General features: G+C 43.9%; 1 protein-coding gene across 1 annotated transcript; it reads right to left on the bottom strand.

The window, feature by feature from the left end:
• Positions 1-65: 65 nt before the first annotated feature.
• On the bottom strand, positions 66-21,527 carry LOC125638738 (histone H2B 8-like). The gene is made up of 3 exons (XM_048854818.2): positions 21,512-21,527; positions 20,906-20,977; positions 66-454 (listed from the first exon to the last, which is right to left on the bottom strand). Exons 1-3 carry the CDS (start codon positions 21,525-21,527, stop codon positions 66-68), a joined length of 477 nt encoding a protein of 158 aa, XP_048710775.2.
• Between the last annotated feature and the right edge of the window lie 606 nt (positions 21,528-22,133).

A 22,133-nucleotide genomic window follows, 5' to 3' on the forward strand; every position in this document is an offset into this window, starting at 1 on the left:
GAATAAATGTGGTGAGACCCTCAGCTGCGGGTTGAGACGTCTCTTGCGGGGGGCACACAGAGCGGTTACTTGGAGCTGGTGTACTTGGTCACAGCCTTGGTGCCCTCAGACACGGCGTGTTTGACCAGCTCCCCCGGCAGCAGCAGGCGCACGGCGGTCTGGATCTCCTGGGAGGTGATGGTGGAGCACTTGTTATAATGCCCCAGGCGGGACGCCTCCCCAGCAATGCGCTCGAAGATGTCATTGACAAAGGAATTCATGATGCCCATGGCCTTAGAGGAGATGCCGGTGTCGGGGTGAACCTGCTTCAGCACCTTATAGACATAAATGGAGTAACTCTCCTTCCTGGTCTTGCGGCGTTTCTTGTCCCCTTTATTCTGGGTCTTGGTCACCGCTTTCTTGGAGTCCTTTTTGGGCGCGGGAGCAGATTTCGCCGGCTCAGGTATCTCGATTGCTACTGACAGCACAGAACAGAACCAGCAATGGGTTGAGACGTCAGGCCATGTGGCTCCTGGAAGGATCTTTCCCTGACGGAGCAAGCCATAGAGTGAGAAGGCTGGAGTTCCGAACAGTTGTTAATCATAAGCCTTCAGAAGCATATTTAAACTATTTCACTGAGCTTCAGCAGATTGAGGATGCTATTCTCTGCCAAGGCCTTCTACCCTACCCAACCCAACCCAACCTCCTCCCAGGAGAGAGCATGGCTCTCAATGCTCTTTGCTTTGGCTTGTCTTCACATAGAAGTAGTAATGCTTTAACTATACCAGTAAAATGACATCCCTTCTTTTTAGTGTGGATGGCCCTATACTGGTATAATATTTATGTCCAGCTTGTATATAGCTCTTTTTATGAGTAGGTCTCAGAGTGCTATACAAAGGAGGCAAGTATCATTATCCCCATGTTACAGATGGGAAAACTGAGGCACGGAGAGGCAAAGTGACTTGCTCAAGCTCACCCAACAGGCCAATGGCAGAGCCAATAATTGAACCCTGGGGGGAGGGTGCTTGGGGCTCCAGTGGACGGGGTAGGGGTGGGGTCTTGGGCACAAGGGCTGGGCCACGTGGCTAACTTCCCCAAAGGGGGACTCACGTGTCACGCATGGATCTAACCAATTAGCCAGAGGTTATGCCCACTGCATGTGAGCTCTGCACATTGCTACGAGACTCTAAGGCAGTGATACTCAGTGGTTCAGGAGCCAAATTAGCGATCAACATTACCCAAAAGAGCCACAGTAATGTGAATTCATTGTTTCATTTTCTATAGTACTATATATTCATATTTAAACAGTGTAACAGGGGAAATATTTAGTTTGTTTATATATATATAGCCAAGTATTATTATTTTATCAACTACAATTGGTTAATAACATAGTAAAAGCATTCTGATTGGTTAATAATTAAATCACACAGTGTTTCAATATCATGCTGCAAAGAGCCACAGGAGATATATTAAAAAGCCACTTGCACCTTGCAAGTCTCAGCCTGGGTATCACTGCTCTAAGGTCTCATCTGCTTTAGAAGCTGATCTGTGATTCTCCTCCACCAGTGAAAGTTACAGTGTAGACAGGGCTCTGATGTTTTCCACATGTGAACCCATACAGTGCTGTCTGTCTCAGTCTGCAGCCAGCTCCAGAGCATCAGCTGTTTCCTGTAGCTTTACCAAGTAACGATTGGGTGAAATTACAAAAACCCAATTTTTTCACCGCTGTCATTCAGAATTCTGTGGTCAGCAGTGAAACAAGCAAGAATCATATAGCTGGACACAGGAGCAGCTGACATGTCCAGGGCTACAAGCTCAGGAAGCAGCTTGCATACCAAACCTTGTATCTCTGCGCTCACAACACACAGCCAAGTGAAAGCATGTGTCTTGACCCCGCTGTGGATGATGTCTCCACCCTAAAAGCCCATAACCTTCTGGAGTGCAAGGAAAGGGGAAGGAGCCAAAAACAATCAAGAAAAAGAGTCACTGAACAAAAATAAAGGAAAGAACCCAAATATAGGGGGTAGGAAGGGAAAGAGAGAATGAAGACAAAATGGGAGGGAAAAGGAAAGAATGGAGAGGAAAATGTACAGATGTGGCAACTGTGCTGAGATGTTGCAAAAGGGGCACCAACTATCAATCTGTTTCATCAATAAAAGGCAGGGTGGATAAAAATGATTTTTTTAAAAAAATCAAAAAATCTGATTTTTTTAATTTAGATTGGATTTTTTTTGATAAAATGCTTTTTGAGGAAAAAACCTATCTAAAGATAGATGCATTATACCTCAAAGATATCTCATCATGGAATAGGGATTATAAATGCTAATTCTATAGTATGAGACAATATATTCATGTAATGTTTAAGAAAAGTTTTGTAAATGAGTTCCAATAGTTCATGGATTAGGGACCCAATTTTATGGGGTTCCACAGGCTTCTGTATAGAATATGTAGGTTAATCTTTCAATCTACCCAATGGGACTCAATGCTCAGTCTAGATAAGATACCATCAGAGATGCTTAGTTTTGCAGTTCGCAAACTGGATTTGTATCTCCAGAAGTAGCATGCTTGTTAACAGCAAAAATGTTTTTAAATAAATAAATAATATATAGAGGTGAGAAATAACAGACCTCAACTCTATTGTCCCTCTGCAAATTTGTGTACACAGAGTCAACCCCATACCTCTCTCTAAAAGTGCAAAGTTTCAGAAAGTTCAATGAATTGAAGATTGTTGGGGGTGGAATAGATCTTGTCAAGGAGAAGAAGTCTGGAGATAAATGTGAGAAGCGAGGGACATATACTTGTTTTGTTAAAATATACGTTTGCTGTTGAAGAAAAAAATCCAGAATACATAACGTTGTTGTTTTAGTTAAATAAAACAATTTAAATATCTGTCTAGTGATGTTCTTTTCCTAATACAGCATGGCAAGAAAATCCTCGAAATATTAATGATTAACCTGTTGAACTGGAGATAGTTCACCTCCCAATGACTTCATAAATATCTGCTTCAGTTATCTTTGGGAAAATGAAATAACCAACAATCATTCATTTTCTGATATTGCTGTAAAACTAAACTGAAAAGTTTTCAAAATAAATCACTTTAAAAATGTATAGTGTGTACCTTCTAAAAATGAAACCTACATCCATCTCTGAGTTGTGAAGAATATGTATTAAGGTTATAACAACCAACAAGAATGCACTTTTATATAGAAAACCATGATTAAATCGAGTCTTCCTGACTAGTGATTTAAATCATGATTTAAATCAAATCTATCCTGGTAAAAGGTCTGAACTGTTTGTTTAGGGACAGCACCCTAGTAGGAATCCCCGTACACTCACGTTCCTAGGAGCTGATTGTGTAAAGCATGAACTAGGCTTCTCACACTAAGCTTGTCGACACCCACAAATTAACCATCATTGACAATGGGGGGGTCCTATTGGCCTCTGGCTAGTAGATGCCTGCTATATTATATTTGTCAGGCCCTGTCACATGTAACTAACTGTTTGTTTACTTGTTCCCAACAAAGGAGTCTTTGAGGAATGAGCAACTCAACTGCTTTAGGTATCAGCGAGGGATTTGCATAGAATCTCTCACTGAGGGCTCATTATTAGCCTATTCACCAGCTGCATTTGTCACTGCAGGCTTCAGATGGATTTCCAGGGTATCTCCAGCAAATAACAGCAACAGTGCGAGACTGACGTTCTGTGCGACTCCATGTGTTATAGGCAAGGGTAAGCAGGGCTTGAGTCAGCGCCCTAGTATGTGGGCACGTACAGTCGCAAAGCTGGTCAGCCAACTGAATGCAAGGCTCACCATCAATTGGTGAGACAGCATTTCGCTGTTCTGTTCTGGAGCTGGCCTTTTTTGCATGTCTCAGCCATCCTGCTGACCTTGTTGTGCACTCTCCCTCTGACTGAACTGTTCTTTCTTCCAAGGATATCATCAGGAATGCTGCTGCATGAGCCAACCGTTAGGGTCCATGAAAAGTGACGTAATCAGCATCATCTGCGCCACAGTGCTTAAGCATTTTATTTCCAAAATAGCACTCGGAGAGCTACAAGTTTATTGCCAGTATCTGTTCACTTTACTCACTGTGCACAGTGACTTCCGTGGGATTACTTAAGTGAGTAAGGTAGCAGTACCAAGTTTGGTCCCTAACCTGAATTTCCCACTGGCAGCTATTACCAAGCTTCCATGCCAGCTGATTGAATGGCCATGGTTTATTTTTACTCTCTTCATTGCAGAAAATCAGTTGTCGAGATTGACCCACTCTCTGCTCCCTTTATTCATTAGAATGCCACTTTAGCTGGCATGGAACCAATCCTGCTCTCACTGAAATGACTGGGAGTTTTGCTGTTGCTATCAGGGAGAGAGGGGTCGGGCCCCATCTTTTCAAGACCACGGTGGAAGAGGCCTGTTCAAACAAACAAACAAACAAAGCCAGGCTAAGCAAGTGAAGGGCTGGGTGTGAAGTGTTTTGTCAACTGCATGCCTGCATACAAAAAATATATCTTGACCCCTGATTTAATCTGTATTGATTTATCCATTCGATTGGTCTGACACAAAGTAGTCCAGTCAGTTCACCGTTTCTCCTCTTGACTAGGCAGCATGGATTTATAACCATGCTCAAGACACAATGCAGTAGTTCTGGATAAACCATCTAGCCATTGCAGGAGCTATACAATTAAATGTTCCTCTTCTACCAGGGCCTCTTGCCCAGCATTTACATGGTTGCACTGTAAAAAAACTCTGTTAGCAGCGATGCCCGTGGAAAACCCCGATCTAGAGCAGCCCCTCCTGTCAAAAACATTAATTTTTTGCCCAAAGTGATCTGTTGGGGGTGGGGGGCTGGGAAGGTAGGGGGTGTATGTGAAATCTGTCCCCACCCTCAGTGGGAACAGACAGATAGCTCAATATGCAGAACTCATGAATCTTGGGATCTCCACGGAGGCTAGGTCCATGGACACTGGCTCCAGGACCCCCTGCCTCAGCCCCTGCCATAGCACTGTGCTGTCAGGCTTATTCACTTTGAGTGGTAGGGGGATAAAAGTTATGTGCCCTACCTCAGCATTTGGGACAGGGGCAGGTGCTGTAGAAGCAGCTCACAGGGGGTCATCTATGTGAATGGATCTAGCAGGCACAATCCAGGCCCCTATCAGGATCTCACATCATCTTCTACATTTGGAACTGCAGTATGACATGAACAATTATAGTTAACACAATGTGTGATTTACCTGTGGAACTCACTGCTGCAAAACAATATTGTGATTAAATGGTTGTTTTAAAAATTATTAGATGAAAGAGCCTTTGCAGTTACATTAATTAGAACAAACATTGTAAGGGCTACAGTGCCCCAAATTTTAGGATGTATGCTGATCACTGGTTGGGATCAAGAACTTTCCCCCATAGTATAGCGACACAGAACTAGGTGCATTATGGGAGCTTTATGCTTTCCTTTGAATGATCCAGCATTCATGACCCAGAGACAGGATGCCAGATCAAATGGTCCACTGGTTTGTTCTGATATAACAATCCCTATGGTTTAAGAAAGGAAAGAATATCTTGTCATTTAGTATGCCTTCTGCTATCTCTGGTCCTCACTAAAGTATATTATGCACTTGCCATGACCCCACAATATAGGACATCATGAAAAAGCTACTAATTAAATGAGTGCTTTTAAAATCATGCCTCATGCACCATTGTCCAATTGGAAGACAAAAAACAAATCTAAATTAAGTAGATTGTGAAGCTTTGTGAAAGAACCCTTTGAGCTTTATTGCTCCGTAGACCAGCCAGCATACCTGTAGTGCTGACACATATTTCCAAATTTATGAAGGAAAAAATGCAAAGACCCAATTAGACACATTTCATGTCAGCAATACAAGCCTGCTACTCAGGGGGTAAACTCTTTTCAAACACCGAATGGGGTCCAAAGCATCAATATCATACTTTTAGCATGGAATTCTGCTGACAAACAGTGGAGGAGTCTTTAAATCTGGGAAGCCAGAGAATCCATAGGGAGAAACGAGAAATGTGTTTAGTTTGGCTCTACTAGTCAAAACATGATCTAAGCCATGGGAGCTAATTATACATTAGTTTAAAATTATACACACCCGACGTAATATATGAGATCCTTATTAATACCAGGAAGAAATGCCCCAGTATTTTCACTGGCTTAGCCCATCTCTGATTCAGTCTCATTTAATGGTTACAAGAAAGGATTGGGGGCTTGGGAGACGTTAATTTGTTCTTATTAAGCTTTAGAAATAGTTACAAGCATGCGTTCTTCCAAAATGCAGGAATTGACTAATAATGAACATATCACACATGAAAAACTGTATCAACTGCTAGAAAAAAAAGCCGCAAAAATTAGCACCGTAGAGACAACTGGGCCTGATTCTGATCTCATCTACAGTGGTAAATCAGGAGTAATCTCACTGAAGTCTATTGAGTTACACAGGCAAGAGCAATCAGAATCAAGCCCAGGCAACTGTAAAAAGTATATTGCATACCTCTTAGCTAGCATTTGTCATAAACACAATGCGTGCCATCAATTAAAAAAAATAAAACCTAAAAAAATGTGTTATAGTAAGATAAAGTATCATGAGGCATTGATGCACAACTGCATCAGGAATTTTACCATTTGTATGTAGTTCCTCTCCTAGAAGAAGTTAGTTCTGTTTTTTGTCATTAAGGTGAGACAATCAGGATAGCCCTTTGCATTATCGCATTGAATATACATCTGTATACAAACAATTGATCTTCAGTTAAATGAAGTTTGGTGTGTAATAGTCCTGAAGTCCAGAAAGCCAGAGGAGAATGTGACCGGTTGGATCACAGAAAACCCCTTGGGCCTGCCAACTGATGTTCCAAGACTACTTCTGCCCCTGCTTTCCCTGCCAGCATGGGACTCCAGCACCCTGTCTTGCTGAGCCAGACACGCCAGTCTGCTTCAACACAGACCCAGGGTCTGAACTATGTGCCCCAAAGCTGCAGACTTAGCTGAAAGCAACTTAAGAAGTGTTCCTGTCTTTAATACTCAGATGTCCAACTCCCAGTGGGGTCCAAACCCCAAATAAATCCGTTTTACCCTCTATAAAGCTTATATGGAGTAAACTCATAAATTGTTCACCCTCTATAACATTGATAGAGAGATATACACAGCTATTTGCCCCCCTCCAGGTATTAATACATACTCTAGGTTAATTAATAAGTAAAAAGTGATTTTATTAAATACAGAAAGTAGGATTTAAGTAGTAACAGACAGAACAAAGTGAATTACCAAGTAAAAAAAAATACGCAAATCTAAGCCTAATACAGTAATAAAACTGAATACAGATAGGTTTCAGAGTATCAGCCGTGTTAGTCTGTATCCACAAAAAGAACAGGAGTCCTTGTGGCACCTTAGAGACTAACAAATTAATTTGAGCATAAGCTTTCATGGGCTACAGCCCACTTCATCAGATGCATAGAATGGAACATATAGTAAGAGGATATATATACATACAGAAAATATGAAAAGGTGGAAGTTGCCAGACCAACTCTAAGAGACTAATTAATTAAGATGAGCTATTATCAGCAGGAGAAAAAACTTTTGTAGTGATAATCAAGATGGCCCATTTCAGACAGTTTACCAAGGGGTGTGAGGATGCTTAACATGGGGAAATAGATTCAATTAGTGTAATGACCCAGCCACTCCCAGGCTCTATTCAAGCCTGAGTTAATGGTATCTAGTTTGCAATTTTGCAACAGAAAAACTTCAAAAACAGACTCCAGCGAGCAACTGCTGGACTTGATTTGCAGGCATTAGCTAGGGGATTTCTCATAATGGCTCCCTCCTTTGTTCTGTTCCATCCACTTATATATCTTTTGCATACGGCTGGAATCCTTTGTCCCTCTCTGGGTTCCCACCCCTCCTTCTCAATGGAAAAGCACCAGGTTAAAGATGGATTCCAGTTCAGGTGACATGATCACATGTCACTGTAAGACTTCATTACCCACTTGCCAGCCCACAGGTCTACAGGAAGACTGACAAGTAAAACAGAGCCATCTACAGGTAATTGTCCTGGAGCCATCAAGATTCCAAACCACCTTTAATGGGCCACATTTTGCATAACTACAATAGGACCTCAGAGTTATATTTCATATTTCTAGTTTCAGATACAAGAGTGATACATTTATACAAATAGGATGACCACACTCAGTAAATTATAAGCTTTGTAATGATACCTTACAAGAGACCTTTTGCATGAAGCATATTTAGTTACATTATATTCACACTCATCAGCATACTTTCATAAAATCATACAGAGTGCAATGTCACAGAGAGAATTCATGTGATAAAGCTAATAATATTCTGCATCTGTTATAGGTTATGTCAGAGATATCAGGAAAAACTGACATTGTATTTTTAACAAACTGCAGATTAGCTTTTCATTTCCAGATCCGGTCCATTCCACAATCTCTGTAACATGCCAATTAGAGGTATTTTGCAAAGCAGCGGATTTTTAAGGGTATCTTGTACACTTTCACTATGTTTAAAGGAGGACCAGTTGCAATCAATGAAGTAAAAACCAGGTGAAATATGATTGCAATAAGGTGAACAAGCACACTGGGCCATTAGAACACTTGGCCCCAATCCCACTAACACTTATGTACATGCTTCATTGTAAACATGAGTAGTCCCATTGACTTATTGTACATTCATGTGCATAAATCCTTGCTGGATTGGGGCCTGTTATCATTCTCTACAGAAAAATCTTTAATCTTATCATCACACTCACTGACGATTCTTTCCTACCTCTGTAGCATGCTGCTCTAAATTAGGGTTTATTTTGGAAGAGTTTAGTTTTGACTCAGATGCATCCCATTCAGCTGAAAGAGCTTGCTGCAAGGAAAACCAGTTCTAAAGGGTCGTTAGTAATGGAATGTGGTAGAAGTTAAATCAGATTTCCAATCTGCTGATTTAGTTGGTTCTAGATCAGATCCTGTCAAAGATGACCATGGAGGGGGCAAAAGGGAACGAACATATCGTGAGCACTGCGCTGAGTGACAGTAAGATCAGGGGTAAGAAAAATTTGTCTAACATATTTTCCCCTTTCCCTTTCATTGGTGGCATAATGGTGAAAAGAGGAGAATTTTTTAAAAGGAGGGTCCCTTTAAAGCTAAGAAAAATAGGAAATGCAGAAAAAAATCTTGTCTCCCTTAACAATTCTCTATGGTGGTGTAGTCATTGTATTTTGCTTCTGTGTGACATGATAAATAGCTCAAATCACTTTTTTCCTACTCACTTTCCACAATCTCAGTGGTTATGTAAAAAAGAGCAAAATAATCTATGAGCATCCATTTATTTAAACCAATCCCTTTGTAATGATTGCCTGTCTTCATTCAGTACCTAAACCATGAAGACATTTTCCTTTGCACAAAATGTGCATTTTTAACCAGGGAATGTTCTACCTCCTTCCTAACATGCAGCCCTAACTCACCTGAAATGCAATAAGATTACTATTAGCCAGAAACAACACACACACACACGCACAATCTAACAGATCTTCTTGTTCAAAGAGCTCTTTCAATTATCAGAGAAATGTATTCCATTTCTGAAGTAACTTAGGAGGCTGGCTCAGCATATTTGACTTTTGCCTTTGAATAAGAAGGTAATTGTGTTCCGTTAACTCCCCACCCGAGCAAGGCATCATGGGAATGACTGGGCTTCTTGTTGTAACGAATTTCTAATGAAATGTGCAGCAAATATCCTTTTAGCCTGTTCTGCTCTTTATACAAATCAAAGGTAAAACATAACTGTGAAGAGAGTGGGGAATATCCTGGCTAGCATTCAATTTACAGAACAAATTAACATTTAGCACTGTATCCACAGCTACCTGTGGGATGCCTACTTCGGCAGTTGTCTGTGTGCAGCCATTCTGATACACTGGGAAAATTACTTTAACTGCTCCGTGCCTCAGTTTCCCCATCTGTAATGTTGTCAGTAGCACTGTAGCGGAGCAGTTACCCCACTCCTGTGAAAGGCTAGGCTGATTGGGGAAGCAGCCACAGCTGGGGCCACGCCCCAGTCAGGCCACAGCTGGCCCTATAAAAGGGCTGTGAGCCAGGAGCTGAGTCAGTCTCTCTCTAGCGAGAAGGACCTGGTTGCTTGGGAGAGGATTGTACTTGAACTGGAGCAGTGCTGGGCAGTTCCAGCCTGGTAAAACCCCAGGCTGCAGTCCTTGTTGAAGGCCAAAGCAGGTACTGGGGTTGCAGAGGTGTAGCCCAGGGTTAAGCAGAGGCAGCTGATCCAGCCCCCTTGCAAACGATGAGTGGCCTTTACAGATTGCAGTTTGCCCCAGTGAGAGGGGGCTAGATGATGACTGGCAGTAGCCACTGATGCAAGGTGGGTGTAGAGGGTTGGGGGTTCTCCTGGGAGGTGTGTAGGTACTGCTGGGGCAGAACCCCAAGGTAAAAGGGCACTGGGGTCCAGGAGGGACATGGGGTCAAAGGCAGGTGAGCCAGCAGAGGGTGCTCCAAGCTGGAATTGAGCTAATTCCCAGGATAATCAGCAGAAGGCGCTGTGCCAGTGAGTCGGGGTGTTAGAGAGACAAGGTGGGTGAGGTAATATCATTTAATGGACCAACATCTGCTGGTGGAAAAGACACACTTTCAAGCTTCACAAATGGGAAAAATTAATGAGTTTCCCAGCTAAACACAAGGTGGGACAGATTGTGATGTTTCAGGAGAGTGGTTAAAGTGAAGTGGGTAATTAACACCTCTGCGGTCTTGGGGCATAGGAGGGTTAGCGGGTTACAGATTGTTGTAATGAGAAATAAAACCAGTATTGTTGTTGAGACCTTGGTTTTTGGTGTCTAGTGGATTTAGGGCCCTAGGCCCATCTTTTCGAAGGGGTTGTGAAGGTTTGCTTTGAGGATGAAGGGGTCTAATGTGGAGTGATCATTTTGTGACAAGAGTGATAGGGTGTTTTTGACTTGTCACTTTCCTGTGAGTTCATTTGAGAACGCAATGATTGTCTGGTTTCACTCGCATGGTTGTTACTGGGGCATTTGATCCTCTGGAAGAGGTACACCGTATGTTGTGATAAGCATATGTAGGAGCCCTGGATCTTGACAGGTTTCTTGTGTGGGTTATTGATCATTGAAAAAGTGGAGATATGACTGCAGGTTTTGCATCAGTTGTTCTGGCAGGGTCTGGCGCTGCTTTGAGTTGGCATGTCTGGGTCTGTGGAAAGCTTGCTTTTGATGATGATTTTTGGTGGGGGGGGGGGGGGGGGCTGTTGGAAGGCCAGAAGAGGGGATTTGGGAAAGATTTCTTTCAGGATGTGGTCCCCATTAAATATGGGTTGATGTGAGGCTCTATTAAGTAATGTATGTAAAGAGCTTGATCATCATTAGCTCTAAGATGCCCCATAAATATCATAGAACATACAATAGCCATGACTGGGACCCAGGAGATCTAGGTAAAATTCCCAGCTCTGTCATACCCACAAACTCACTATGTAGCTTTGTATAAACCACAATCTCTGTTCCCCATCCTTTCTCCCATCTTTTGCCTGTCTTGGTAAGTAAGCTCTCTGGGGCAGGGATGGCCTCTTGCTGGGTGTGCAGTGCCCAGCACAATGAGGTGTCTATATGCTACTGTCCTACAGATGAGTAGTACCGATATAACTTTGAGGATGAAAAGTGCAAGTTTGGTTTGAAGGGAAAATATTCAGGCAGAAAAAAAGAGAATTGATGTTAAGCAAAGGGTTAAAGGAAATCAGGAAGTCCTTGACAAATGTCAGTGAAAAGTATAGCTGTTCTCCAGGAAAAGAAGCACTCCTATTAGGTGAGGGTTGGGCTGAAATTTAATGATTAAAATGCCAGAGATGCTGAACTCTTTCTACAATCCATCTTCACAAATTAAAAAAAAAAAAAGCCAAATGGGCAATTAGGGAGTAATTAAAGCTGTAAAAAACAGCTATCAATAACAGTGGATAAAAGGATACTTACTAATGTGGCAATACAGAAATTAATGGATCTGTATAATATGCATCTTGTTCCAGGAAATGACTAACTCGGGACCTGCCTCTGCACACACTTACTTGGATCCTTAACTTTTCTGCACACATTTACACATGCATGTAAATTACCTGCAGCCCAGTAAGTCTGCCAGCTGGAAGTAGTCTGAGCTCCTAAGTAGAGATAGGGAGGTGCATAAATGTGTGTGGGCATGTAGTCAAAATGATCAAACCCCTGAATTGTTTCTGAAAAGTCACAGACCAGTGGGATAGTACCAATGGACTGGGGGGCAAAGGGGAAGCAAATGTGATAGCTTCAAAAGCAAGAACATTATTTACTATTTATAAAAAATTGGCTGTTTGTACAGTGTTCCATCCCCCAAACAAGAGCTGAATTATCTGCTAAAATAAAAAGGACTCCTCCAGTTTTGTTGGTCCTTATTATTGCACTAATCTATCATATGGAAAACAGAGCTATATTCTACTTCTCCAACTCTTTAATATGATTTGCATAAGACTCTTCTACCTTTTTCTTTACCAAAATAATAGCATAATGCATGGAGAATTAGAATCGCTACATTTCTTTTCCAGATAAGATTCAATTATCCACATTTCAGCAAGTTCAAAGTGCAATGAGGTGCAGTTAATACTGTCTCTGTTTTATAGAGCTTTACCTGAAGCTTGAAGGAAAGTGTCTGCACTAGGCTGCTTTGGTTTACACTCACATGTGTCAAAGACAATTAGATTCAGGCAGATCATTTGACAAAAGTATAGAAAAATATATTTTACAAAATTCAGCGCACAAAGAATATTTCTGACCTAAAGCGCAGGATATGTTTGTAAAACTCATGAACAGGTTCCTCTGTGAAAGCTTGTAGCTCCCAGTAATTGCTAGGTAACAATGACTTGCCCTGAGGGATCAGCCAATGACAGCTGTTTCAAGCTTGTAAGTGAGTGTGCTGCTGGGAAGGCTTTTTATGGACCTGCTCTTAAAGGTGATTAAAGACCAATAAAAATGGACTGATGTGCTTTTTTCCCTCCATACTGCCCGCAACATGAGACTGTTCCCTTAAAGGCATTAGAGAGACAAGCTGGGTGAGGTAATATCTTTTACTGGACCAATTTCTCTTGATGAGAGAGAGAAATGGCCGAGCTACACAGCTCTTCTCCAGATCTGGAAGGCGTGACTGGGCCAGTCCAAGTAAATATCTCTCAAGCAAGAGAGAGAAGGTTTTAGTCTGACCCCTTTGTCTCATGGCCACTTGCAAACAGGAAAGGGAGGTAGAATCATTGGCACCTACTCCATGGGTACTCTGGGGCTGGAGCACCCACAAGGAAAAAATGGTGGGTGAGCACCCACGGGCAGGCCCCCCTCAGTACCCCCCAGCACCTCCTGCCCCCCAGCAGACCCTGCCGATCAGCACCTCCCCCTCCATCCCTGTGCCTCCTGCCAGTTGCAAACAACTGTTTCACGGCATGCAGGAGGCTCTGGCTGGGAGGGGGCAGAGCGAGGATGCAGTGACCTTGGGGGAGGGGGCTGAAAGAGGCAGGGTGGGGTCTTGAGGGAATGAATGGAGGGGGGCAGGGCCTGGGGCAGAGCCAGGGGTCAAGCCCCCCCAGCACATTGGAAAGTCATAATTTTAAATGGAATTACTTGCAGTTTGTCATTAATGGCTGCTGTAATTTCTTTAATTCCTGAGTGACACAGGGCTAGGGCCAATGTCTATTGAAATCAATGGATATTTGGTTGGGCCTGGAATGTAGCATTTTTAAAATCAAGAAAGATTTGTGGCTGCCTTCTGTCCTCAGAGCCTAGCCCATTATCTAGAGCAGAATCTGATCCCAAACATCAGGCAGGGGCCAAATTTAGAGCTAAATCAAATTGGGTGAGTCACTTTAATTCAAACATTGTTCTTATCTGCATACCTGAGAATGCACTGGGATAAATGCCTAATGGCACAAAAGCCAGCGCCATGGAGTATTTGAAAGATGTAGCACTAGGAGATGTCTTGGGCAGATCAGTGGCTCTCCTCTTCAGCAGGATAAATCACTGAGAACAGAACACCCCACCCTCTGTAGACTTGGTGTTGAACTTCAAGGTCCTACCTACACCAGAGACCACTTCTCACATGAGACAGCTGTGCTTTTCTGGGGCAAGTCAGATCTCATGAACTGTCTAAGTTTTTTGATAACAGAAGACAGCACATTCTCAGTCAAGGGTTCTTACCTGTGGACTAAACTTCTGAAGAAGATAAGACTAAGCCAAACCCTAGCCATCTTCAGAACATGAAGCAAGACCCACCTGTTTACCAAATGCTTCCAACTATAACAGAAGATGGTGGGGTGGGAGGGACAAAAACCAAGCAGAACTTCCTAAAACCTGAAGGGGGCAAAGAGCAAAATCTTCTATGGACAACACTATCCTGACCTAAACTTGATCAGTGCTTCGATCCTGTGGTGATGAGTACTATAGTAAAACCTCAGACCAATAGCAGAAGCTCCAGTTAATACATTTCTCTAACAATACTACTTGGGGGAGGGAGAGCCCTGACAGATATTGAATCACTCCATTTAAACAAGGCACAAAGCCACAGTGTTGGTCTAATCATAGACTTTCAAAATAAAATTAACTGATTGGTCATTAGGGCCACATGACAATTCATCATTATGGTAACGATGCATTTTGCATGATTCATCATTCTATTAATTGGCTTGCACCATTCACAGGGTGTGTGTAATTGTTGGCTGCAGTCACAGCATATTTCGTGCTCTCGGCGGACAGTGGCTAGTTGTGTCTCTCCTCGCCCCGTTGCTGGTGCTTGCCAAAAAGTAGGCATTAGGGACAATAGTTTAAAAAAAAAAAAAGTAAAGAGAGAAATAGTAGCCCTGTCTAAAAGTATTCAACATGGGATGTCAGAAGCTGAACAGATAAGTTTCATGAGCAAGGTCAAATCCTTAGCTGTGTATTTCAAATTAATTCCTGTCCTATTCCTATCAGGATTCACAGTCTCCTGCTGAAGGAGGGGCAATATCTTGCAATAGACACAAGCAGAGGCTTTGAAGATTTGAACTCCAGGAAGTGGGTGGGGGGGGGAGAAGAGCAGCTTGCTGGGGAAAAAAGCCCCCCAGCATACCTGCCACCTCACATACCATTTCTATAGGACACACCCCTAGAACAAGTGTACTTCATAACCTGTCTATCTAGGTAAGGTAGTTATGTGCTTCCCCACCATAGCATGAGCACCTCACAATCTTTAATGTGTTTGGGCAGGGCAGGGATATTCTCCCCATTGTTCAGATGGGGACTCGGAGATGCCCAGATCCCAAAGGTACTTAAGCCCCTAAACCCCAGACATAGTCCCAGTTTTAGACACCCCTGTGATCCACAACCCCCCTCCCCCCCACCACCACTTGGATGCTACCTAACCCAGGAGGCACCTGCATCTCACCTCGTGCCTACGTTTTCAGGGTAAACATTCCCTCTGTGCCTACGTTTCTGTTTCTGGGTATGCACGCTGCTGCTTCCCTCTAGGCGTCTGGATGCCTATCTCCTGCCTAAGCCCCAGAGTGATCCGCAAACCGGGAGGAAGACAGGCAGAGGAGCGCCTTTCTCCCCCGAGAAAGGCGTGCTCAGAAGCCATCTTGCAGATCGGGTCCTATCCAAAATCTAGCGGGAAGCAGAGGCAGTGTTTAATTTGTAATGAAAGAGGTGCCGGGGCTCAAGCAATTTCTTTACTTTCAGGCCCAGAGTTACTGGGGTTATGAACTGCCAACCTCCAAGGTTAGACACTCACCTGGGGTGTGGGAGAGTCGGGTTCAATTGCCCCCTCAGGCAGAGGGGAAGACAGGATTTGAACAGGGATCTCTTACCTCCCAGGAGAGGGCGCCAACCACTGAGCTGTGGGAGCATCTAATCTGGGACTCCCACAATCTCCCCTGTTGAGCTGTTCTACTGTGTGTAAACAATTAAAGAATTCCTGGAGCAGGGGGACTGGACCGTGGGTCTCCCACCTGGGTGTCCTAGACATCAGGCTATAGCGTCATTCCCTTTCTCCTGCTATGCCTGGCCCAAAGACTCAAGTATTTATCCAAAGTTGAATACCTTTACCAGGAGAGTGAGGGAGCCGTGCCTCAGAATATCCCAGAGCTGCCTTCCGTTCTTTCTCCCCATCTAACAGAGGAGGGAATTGAACCTGGCTCTCCCACATCCGAGGTGAGTTCTCTAACCACTGGGCTACAAGTTATTAGCTGAGCACCTCCTCTTCCCGCCGTTTTGTAGGGACGAGAGACAGGTGCCTAACCCAGACTCACAAGAAACAGCTTAGGTGCCTAAGCCACCTGACTCCCTGAGAGGGATCCCTGGCTATGGACTGCTAGTTGCAATAGGTGTCTCCCTGCAGCCTGGATTTAGGTGCCTATCTCCACAAGGGGGTGGGGTTTATGACATACCCTCTGATTGGCATCTGCCACTGGCTAGTTTAGGCAGCATGCTGCCTTTTGTGATCACTTTCTGAGGGGCTTATCTCTCTGCATTCATTGTAGAGGAGGCTATGCACCTAATTCAGACTCTGTGGATCTCAGTAATTTTTCTAGGTGCCTAAAAGTTAGATGTTGCAACACAACACCTACATCCTGGTGTGGATCCAGGCCAGAGAGACTATGTGATTAGCCCAAAGTCACACAGGAAATCTGTAGCACAGAGGTCCCTAAAGTATGGGACATGTCCCCTGGAGGGGGCATGGAGGAATGTCTGGGGGGCGCAGCAGCCCTGGGCCAGCCCCCACAGGGGCAGAGAGGGAGAACCACCCAGCCTCTCTCTGCCCCAGCTGCGTCCCCGGCTCCTGGCCCTGCACCTGCCTCCAGCCTCGGCACAGCCTGGCTGTGGCTCCACTCCCACCCCTGGCCACAGCCTCAGCCCCACTCCCAGCTGTGGCTCCAGCCTTGGCCCCCTTATCCCTGTCCCCACACACACATCTCAGAGGATCCAGGGAAGAGGGGGGCATGGAGAGGGGTAAGGGAGGGGCACGACTCTCAAAAGTATGGGAACTGCTGCTCTAGCAGATCAGACAATTGAACCTAGGTTCCCTAGAGCCCAGGTTGGTGCCCTAACTAGTGGACCATCCTTCTTAAAAAAGAAGACCTGAAGAGAAATGAAGTAGAAATAGCATTGCAGGGCCAAACCCCCCTCACCTCAGTCCCAAGGGCAGCCTCATTTACATGGGTAAAATAAGCAGGATTTGGCCTCGAATTTTTCAGAATTGCTGGGTAAAAGGAACACAACGATACTCAAGTGTTTGAGGGTTAATGTTTATCAGTGTTGTAGTTTTGGCTCCCCCCACCCCCCTCGACATTACCCCATCTCCCCTCCCCACTACTGCATGGCCAGAAAAGTAGCTTTTAAAGAAAAAGATACCAGAACTTCAGCTGGCAAGTGCTGGCAAACATGACTGAGCAAGTAGGGCATTTTTTTTTGTTTAGGAAGGTGCATTGATGTGCAGATGGCTGGAAGGGATTCAGAGCAAACCTCTTTTGATCTATGCTGCCATGAACTCAAGCATGTAAAAATAAATAAATACACAGACCTACAGATTATTTATACTCTACACTTTTAATGCAGTGTTACGCTAGGTAGTGTTGTCAGAGGGACTGATCCTCTAACCTTTCCTCAGACAAACTGTCCTGACTCTTACGAATAGTCACACTGACTGTAGGACGCCCCTCCTCCCAGTATAAAAATCTATCCCTCAGTTGACAGAAAATTATGCACAGGAATTCCTTAATTCTGACATTGCCCCCCTCAGTCGCTTTAAGCAACTCACTTCAGTTCTCTACCTCCATTTCTTCATATGTGAAATGGAGATAGTGGATCAAATCCTCAGCTGCTGTCAATCAGTATCACTCTTATCTGTTTGCCCTGCTTTGCACTAATGCAGACTGTCAACACCTGGGGTTAATTACACTGGTGTAGTTTTGTGATGTGAATTGCCTTAATGTAGGCAGGGAAAAATATAATTGTACCCCTAAGAAGCAAGGGAATGCTCCAAACTTATCTAACCACAGCAATGAGAAATGAGCATCTGCCATTAGCACATATGCCTTCTCTTGCCCCAGGTCAGGCATTAGCGTTACTGCTGTGGTCTCTTGCCATGGTCTTTCATCACTGGGCTAAAACAAACATCTCAGCTTTATCATGCTATTCTACATCTTGTCTAAAAATGGTTACACTTTAGGTTCACCCGCTATAGACTAGTTGCAGTGCTCTGTAGGCTTCCACAGATGTCGTGCTCAGAACACCGAGAACTCTGAGCCACGGTCTCTCACTCATGCTAAGACCTTTGCCGCTGCTAAGCTGGGTGTCAGCTCCCTGCCACACCAGCCTGCCTGTCTGGCCAGCAAACACTGCAAGACTTTGCCAGGCCAAACCTTGCCTTGCACGTGATCAGTGAACCTCAGAGACATCTCCCTGCAGCATCCGGTCCCTCTCACTGGACACTCACAGAAATTATTACGTTTGCCACCTCCGAAAAGACAGAGCACACATCAGCCTGTTAGGTTATCTGAAGTCTCACGCTTCACTTTAATACACAGCATGGAGATGGTTTTGTAATAAAACACAAATAACCTTATTAGCAAAGAACAGAGATTTAAGTGATACTAAACAAGAATAAGAGAGACAGGTATGATTACAAACAAACAAAACACTTTCCAGTGACTAAAGTTACAATCTTTGCCTAAGCAGTTTTCTTACTTACCTCAAGTTACCAGCATCCCTAGCCCTCCAGACTAGGGCAGTGGTTCTGAAACTGTGGGTCAGGACCCCAAAGGGGTCACCAGGGCTGGCTTAGACTTGCTGGGGCTCAGGGCCTAAGCCTGAGTCCCACTACCCCGGGCCAAAGCCGGAGAGCTTCCACCCTGGGTAGCAGAGCTCAAGTTACAGGCCCCCTGCCTGGGGCTGAAGGCCTTGGGCTTCAGCTTTGGCCCCCTGCCCAGGCCAGTGGGGCTCGGGCTTTGACCACCCCACCCCACCGAGGGCAGCAGAGCTTGGGCGGGCTCAGGCTTTGGCCCCCCTCCTGAGGTCATGTCATATTTTTTTTTTGTCAGAAGGGGGTCATGGTGCAATGAAGTTTGAGAACCCCTGAACTAGGGGATCCAACTTTCACAGGCTCAAAGGGTATTGTACCCTACGTCCCCTTTGTTGTATAGCCAAAAGGTCTTTATGCTCCCTTTTTATTACTCAAAGTCCATTGTTTCTGCCTCAAGATCCAGGAAGGCTTCCTGGGCTGCAGATTCTGACCCTGGCATGACTGTTAAATAATCTTCTCCCCCCAGTTATTTAGCTTGATGGCTTTGTTTACCTTATATGTTAATGTATTTTCCACTGTACTCTGACTTACAAAGCTTGACTCAGACAGGTGAATCCACATACCTCTGTCTATGCCAAATGTGTTTATCAAGTCTGCCCCTGGAACATATTTCCAGCACAGATGCGTAACCATCCATCCATCCTTTAGTCAACGGTACTCCTGAACAGTGTGTCACCAGTTTACATGCGATACCTTATATTACACCCTTAGGATATATACTATGACAACAGTATGTTAGGGGCAATGAGTGTGTCAGAACTTATGGGCGTTACTGTTTGGGGGGCCCTCTGCTAGTTGGCATTGTGGGGCTCCCAGGATCACAGATGCTGCCACTCTAAGCTTCCTTTCCTCCACTTCTTTGTCACTTGATTGCCTCTTTAGCTGAAACATTGTGCTCAACCCTCCGCTGACCACTCACAGGTTGTTGGGCTAGATACAGGAATTCCTATATGAAATTATATGTCTTGAATGGTCCCTTCCAGCCATAAAAATCTATGAAACACCTGGGCAAAGTGAGTCAAAGTGGATGTGAAGCGCTACCAAACCAAAATGGTAGCATGGTTCTTGGAGAAAAGGATCCTTGTGTACTCAACACAGAATATACAAAAGTATAAGTGATAGGTTCTACTGTGCCACTAGTTTCGTTTCTTGTTATCAAGAGCATTGGTTCTCAACCAGGGATACGTGTACCCCCAGGGGTACGCAGGGGTCTTCCAGGAGGTACATCACCTCATCTAGATATTCGCCTAGTTTTACAACAAGCTACCAAAAAAGCACTAGCAAAGTCAGTACAAACTAAAAATTCATACAATGACTTGTTTATACTGTGCTATGTACTATTAATTGAAATGTAAGTACTATATTTATATTCCAATCGATTTATTTTATAATTATATGGTAAAAATGAGAAAGGAAGCAATTTTTCAGTAATCGTGTGCTGTGACACTTCATCTGATTTTGTAAGCAAGTAGTTTTTAAGTGAGGTGAAACTCACTTAAGTGGGGTATGCAAGACAAATCAGACCCCTGGAAGGGGTACAGTAGTCTGGAAAGATTGAGAGCCACTACCACAGGCTAGTGAGCAAGAGGAACAGGCTGTTTCTCTACTAGAAGGCAAGCTGTATGCAGTGTCTCTGGCGTGTTCTTCCAAAGGATTTCTTCAGCACAGCCAGCTGTTAGTAAAACTATTTGTGTGCATTCACTGCAGAAACCAAATCTAAACTCAAAAGGCAAAGACATCTCTGGCAAAGCGTCAGGTTTATCAATCAAATTGTTCTGCAAATGCATTATTCTATCATGCAGTACTTCCTCCACAGCATATTCCCCACCTGTGCCTTCACAGGAATCTAGGCATTAGTGTGCAGTGACCGAACAAGGAGAACAGGAACAAGTTAATAGTACCAACTTCAAGTCAAGAACTGCCCTAGCAAAGCTGGGTCTGCAGCGTCAGACTCTCTTGAGTCTCAATTAGTATGAACAGACAACAAGGAAATCCATCTCAGAACCATGGCAGAGTTTTTTGCACTGATCTGTTTCACACCTGCTCAGCTATTTGTACTCTCAACAATATGCATGTCGTTATTAAGGGAGACCAGGTGGATAGCGGAGGAATTCGTTCTTACATCAACATCTGCAGGGGAAACGAGCACAAAGACTAGGTGGCAAGGGCAGCAGCATTTCCAGGGCCTACTTTCCCATGGTCCTAGACACAGTGATGTCAATGGAGCCTGCTGGGTTATGAATGAGCGGTTTCTGTTCAGTGCCCCTGAGCTCGGGGGAGGGAAAGATCAGGATCCGAGGTGCACAGCTTGGGCCCTTCTTTATGTTAAATTGATAATGACCCACTGCTTGTTTGTTTGTTTTAGGGGGAGGGAAAATAAGGGGAGGTTCTATTGTTTGCTAGGAAGCAGTGGCTGGATTTAAGATGTTTTTTCCCCTTATCTTCTATATTGATTTTTTTTCTGCCTGACAGAGGAAATTAATTCACTAACAGACCTACACTAATAAACTGATCCTATGTGCAAAATATAAGCCTCAAGACCACAAACAATTACACCCTGATCTAGCAAACACTAACACACATGCTTAACTTTATAAATGGGGGGAGTCCCTTGTAAGTCAAGTTAAAGACTTTGCAGGATCAAGGTCTTAAACCCCTGCTTACCTCTACTCATGTGCATAGTTCCATTGCAGAACTATACATGGGGAAAGCGAAGCAGGTGCATACACATTTTCAGGGTAAGTGAAGAAACATTTCAGTGTCAGGGATCTAAACAGTTGTGCTAATCAGTGAGCAGAATATGATAAACATAATCATAGCCTTTTAAATATACTTCAGTTATTCAACCTTACTTTCAGACCCAAACTTTTCCATTTTGGCTGAAAACTGGAGCACTGCTTTTCAGCTTTAGATCCATACCGTTGGACTAAAGAAGTCCAGCACTTCCCCACTACGAGCAGAAGAGTGAACTGTTCCCTTCTCCCAAAACAATAAAAGATGATTTTTAAAACAAAAAATTGGCAGATCCTTAGTTTGGGTTGGTGTCTTTCCACATGACCAATAGAATCATAGAATATAAGGGTTGGAAGGGACCCCAGAAGGTCATCTAGTCCAACCCCCTGCTCGAAGCAGGACCAATTCCCAGTTAAATCATCCCAGCCAGGGCTTTGTCAAGCCTGACCTTAAAAACCTCTAAGGAAGGAGATTCTACCACCTCCCTAGGTAACGCATTCCAGTGTTTCACCACCCTCTTAGTGAAAAAGTTTTTCCTAATATCCAATCTAAA

Source organism: Caretta caretta, chromosome 6 (assembly GCF_965140235.1).
Source record: "Caretta caretta isolate rCarCar2 chromosome 6, rCarCar1.hap1, whole genome shotgun sequence".
NCBI classification, from domain to species: Eukaryota; Metazoa; Chordata; order Testudines; family Cheloniidae; genus Caretta; species Caretta caretta.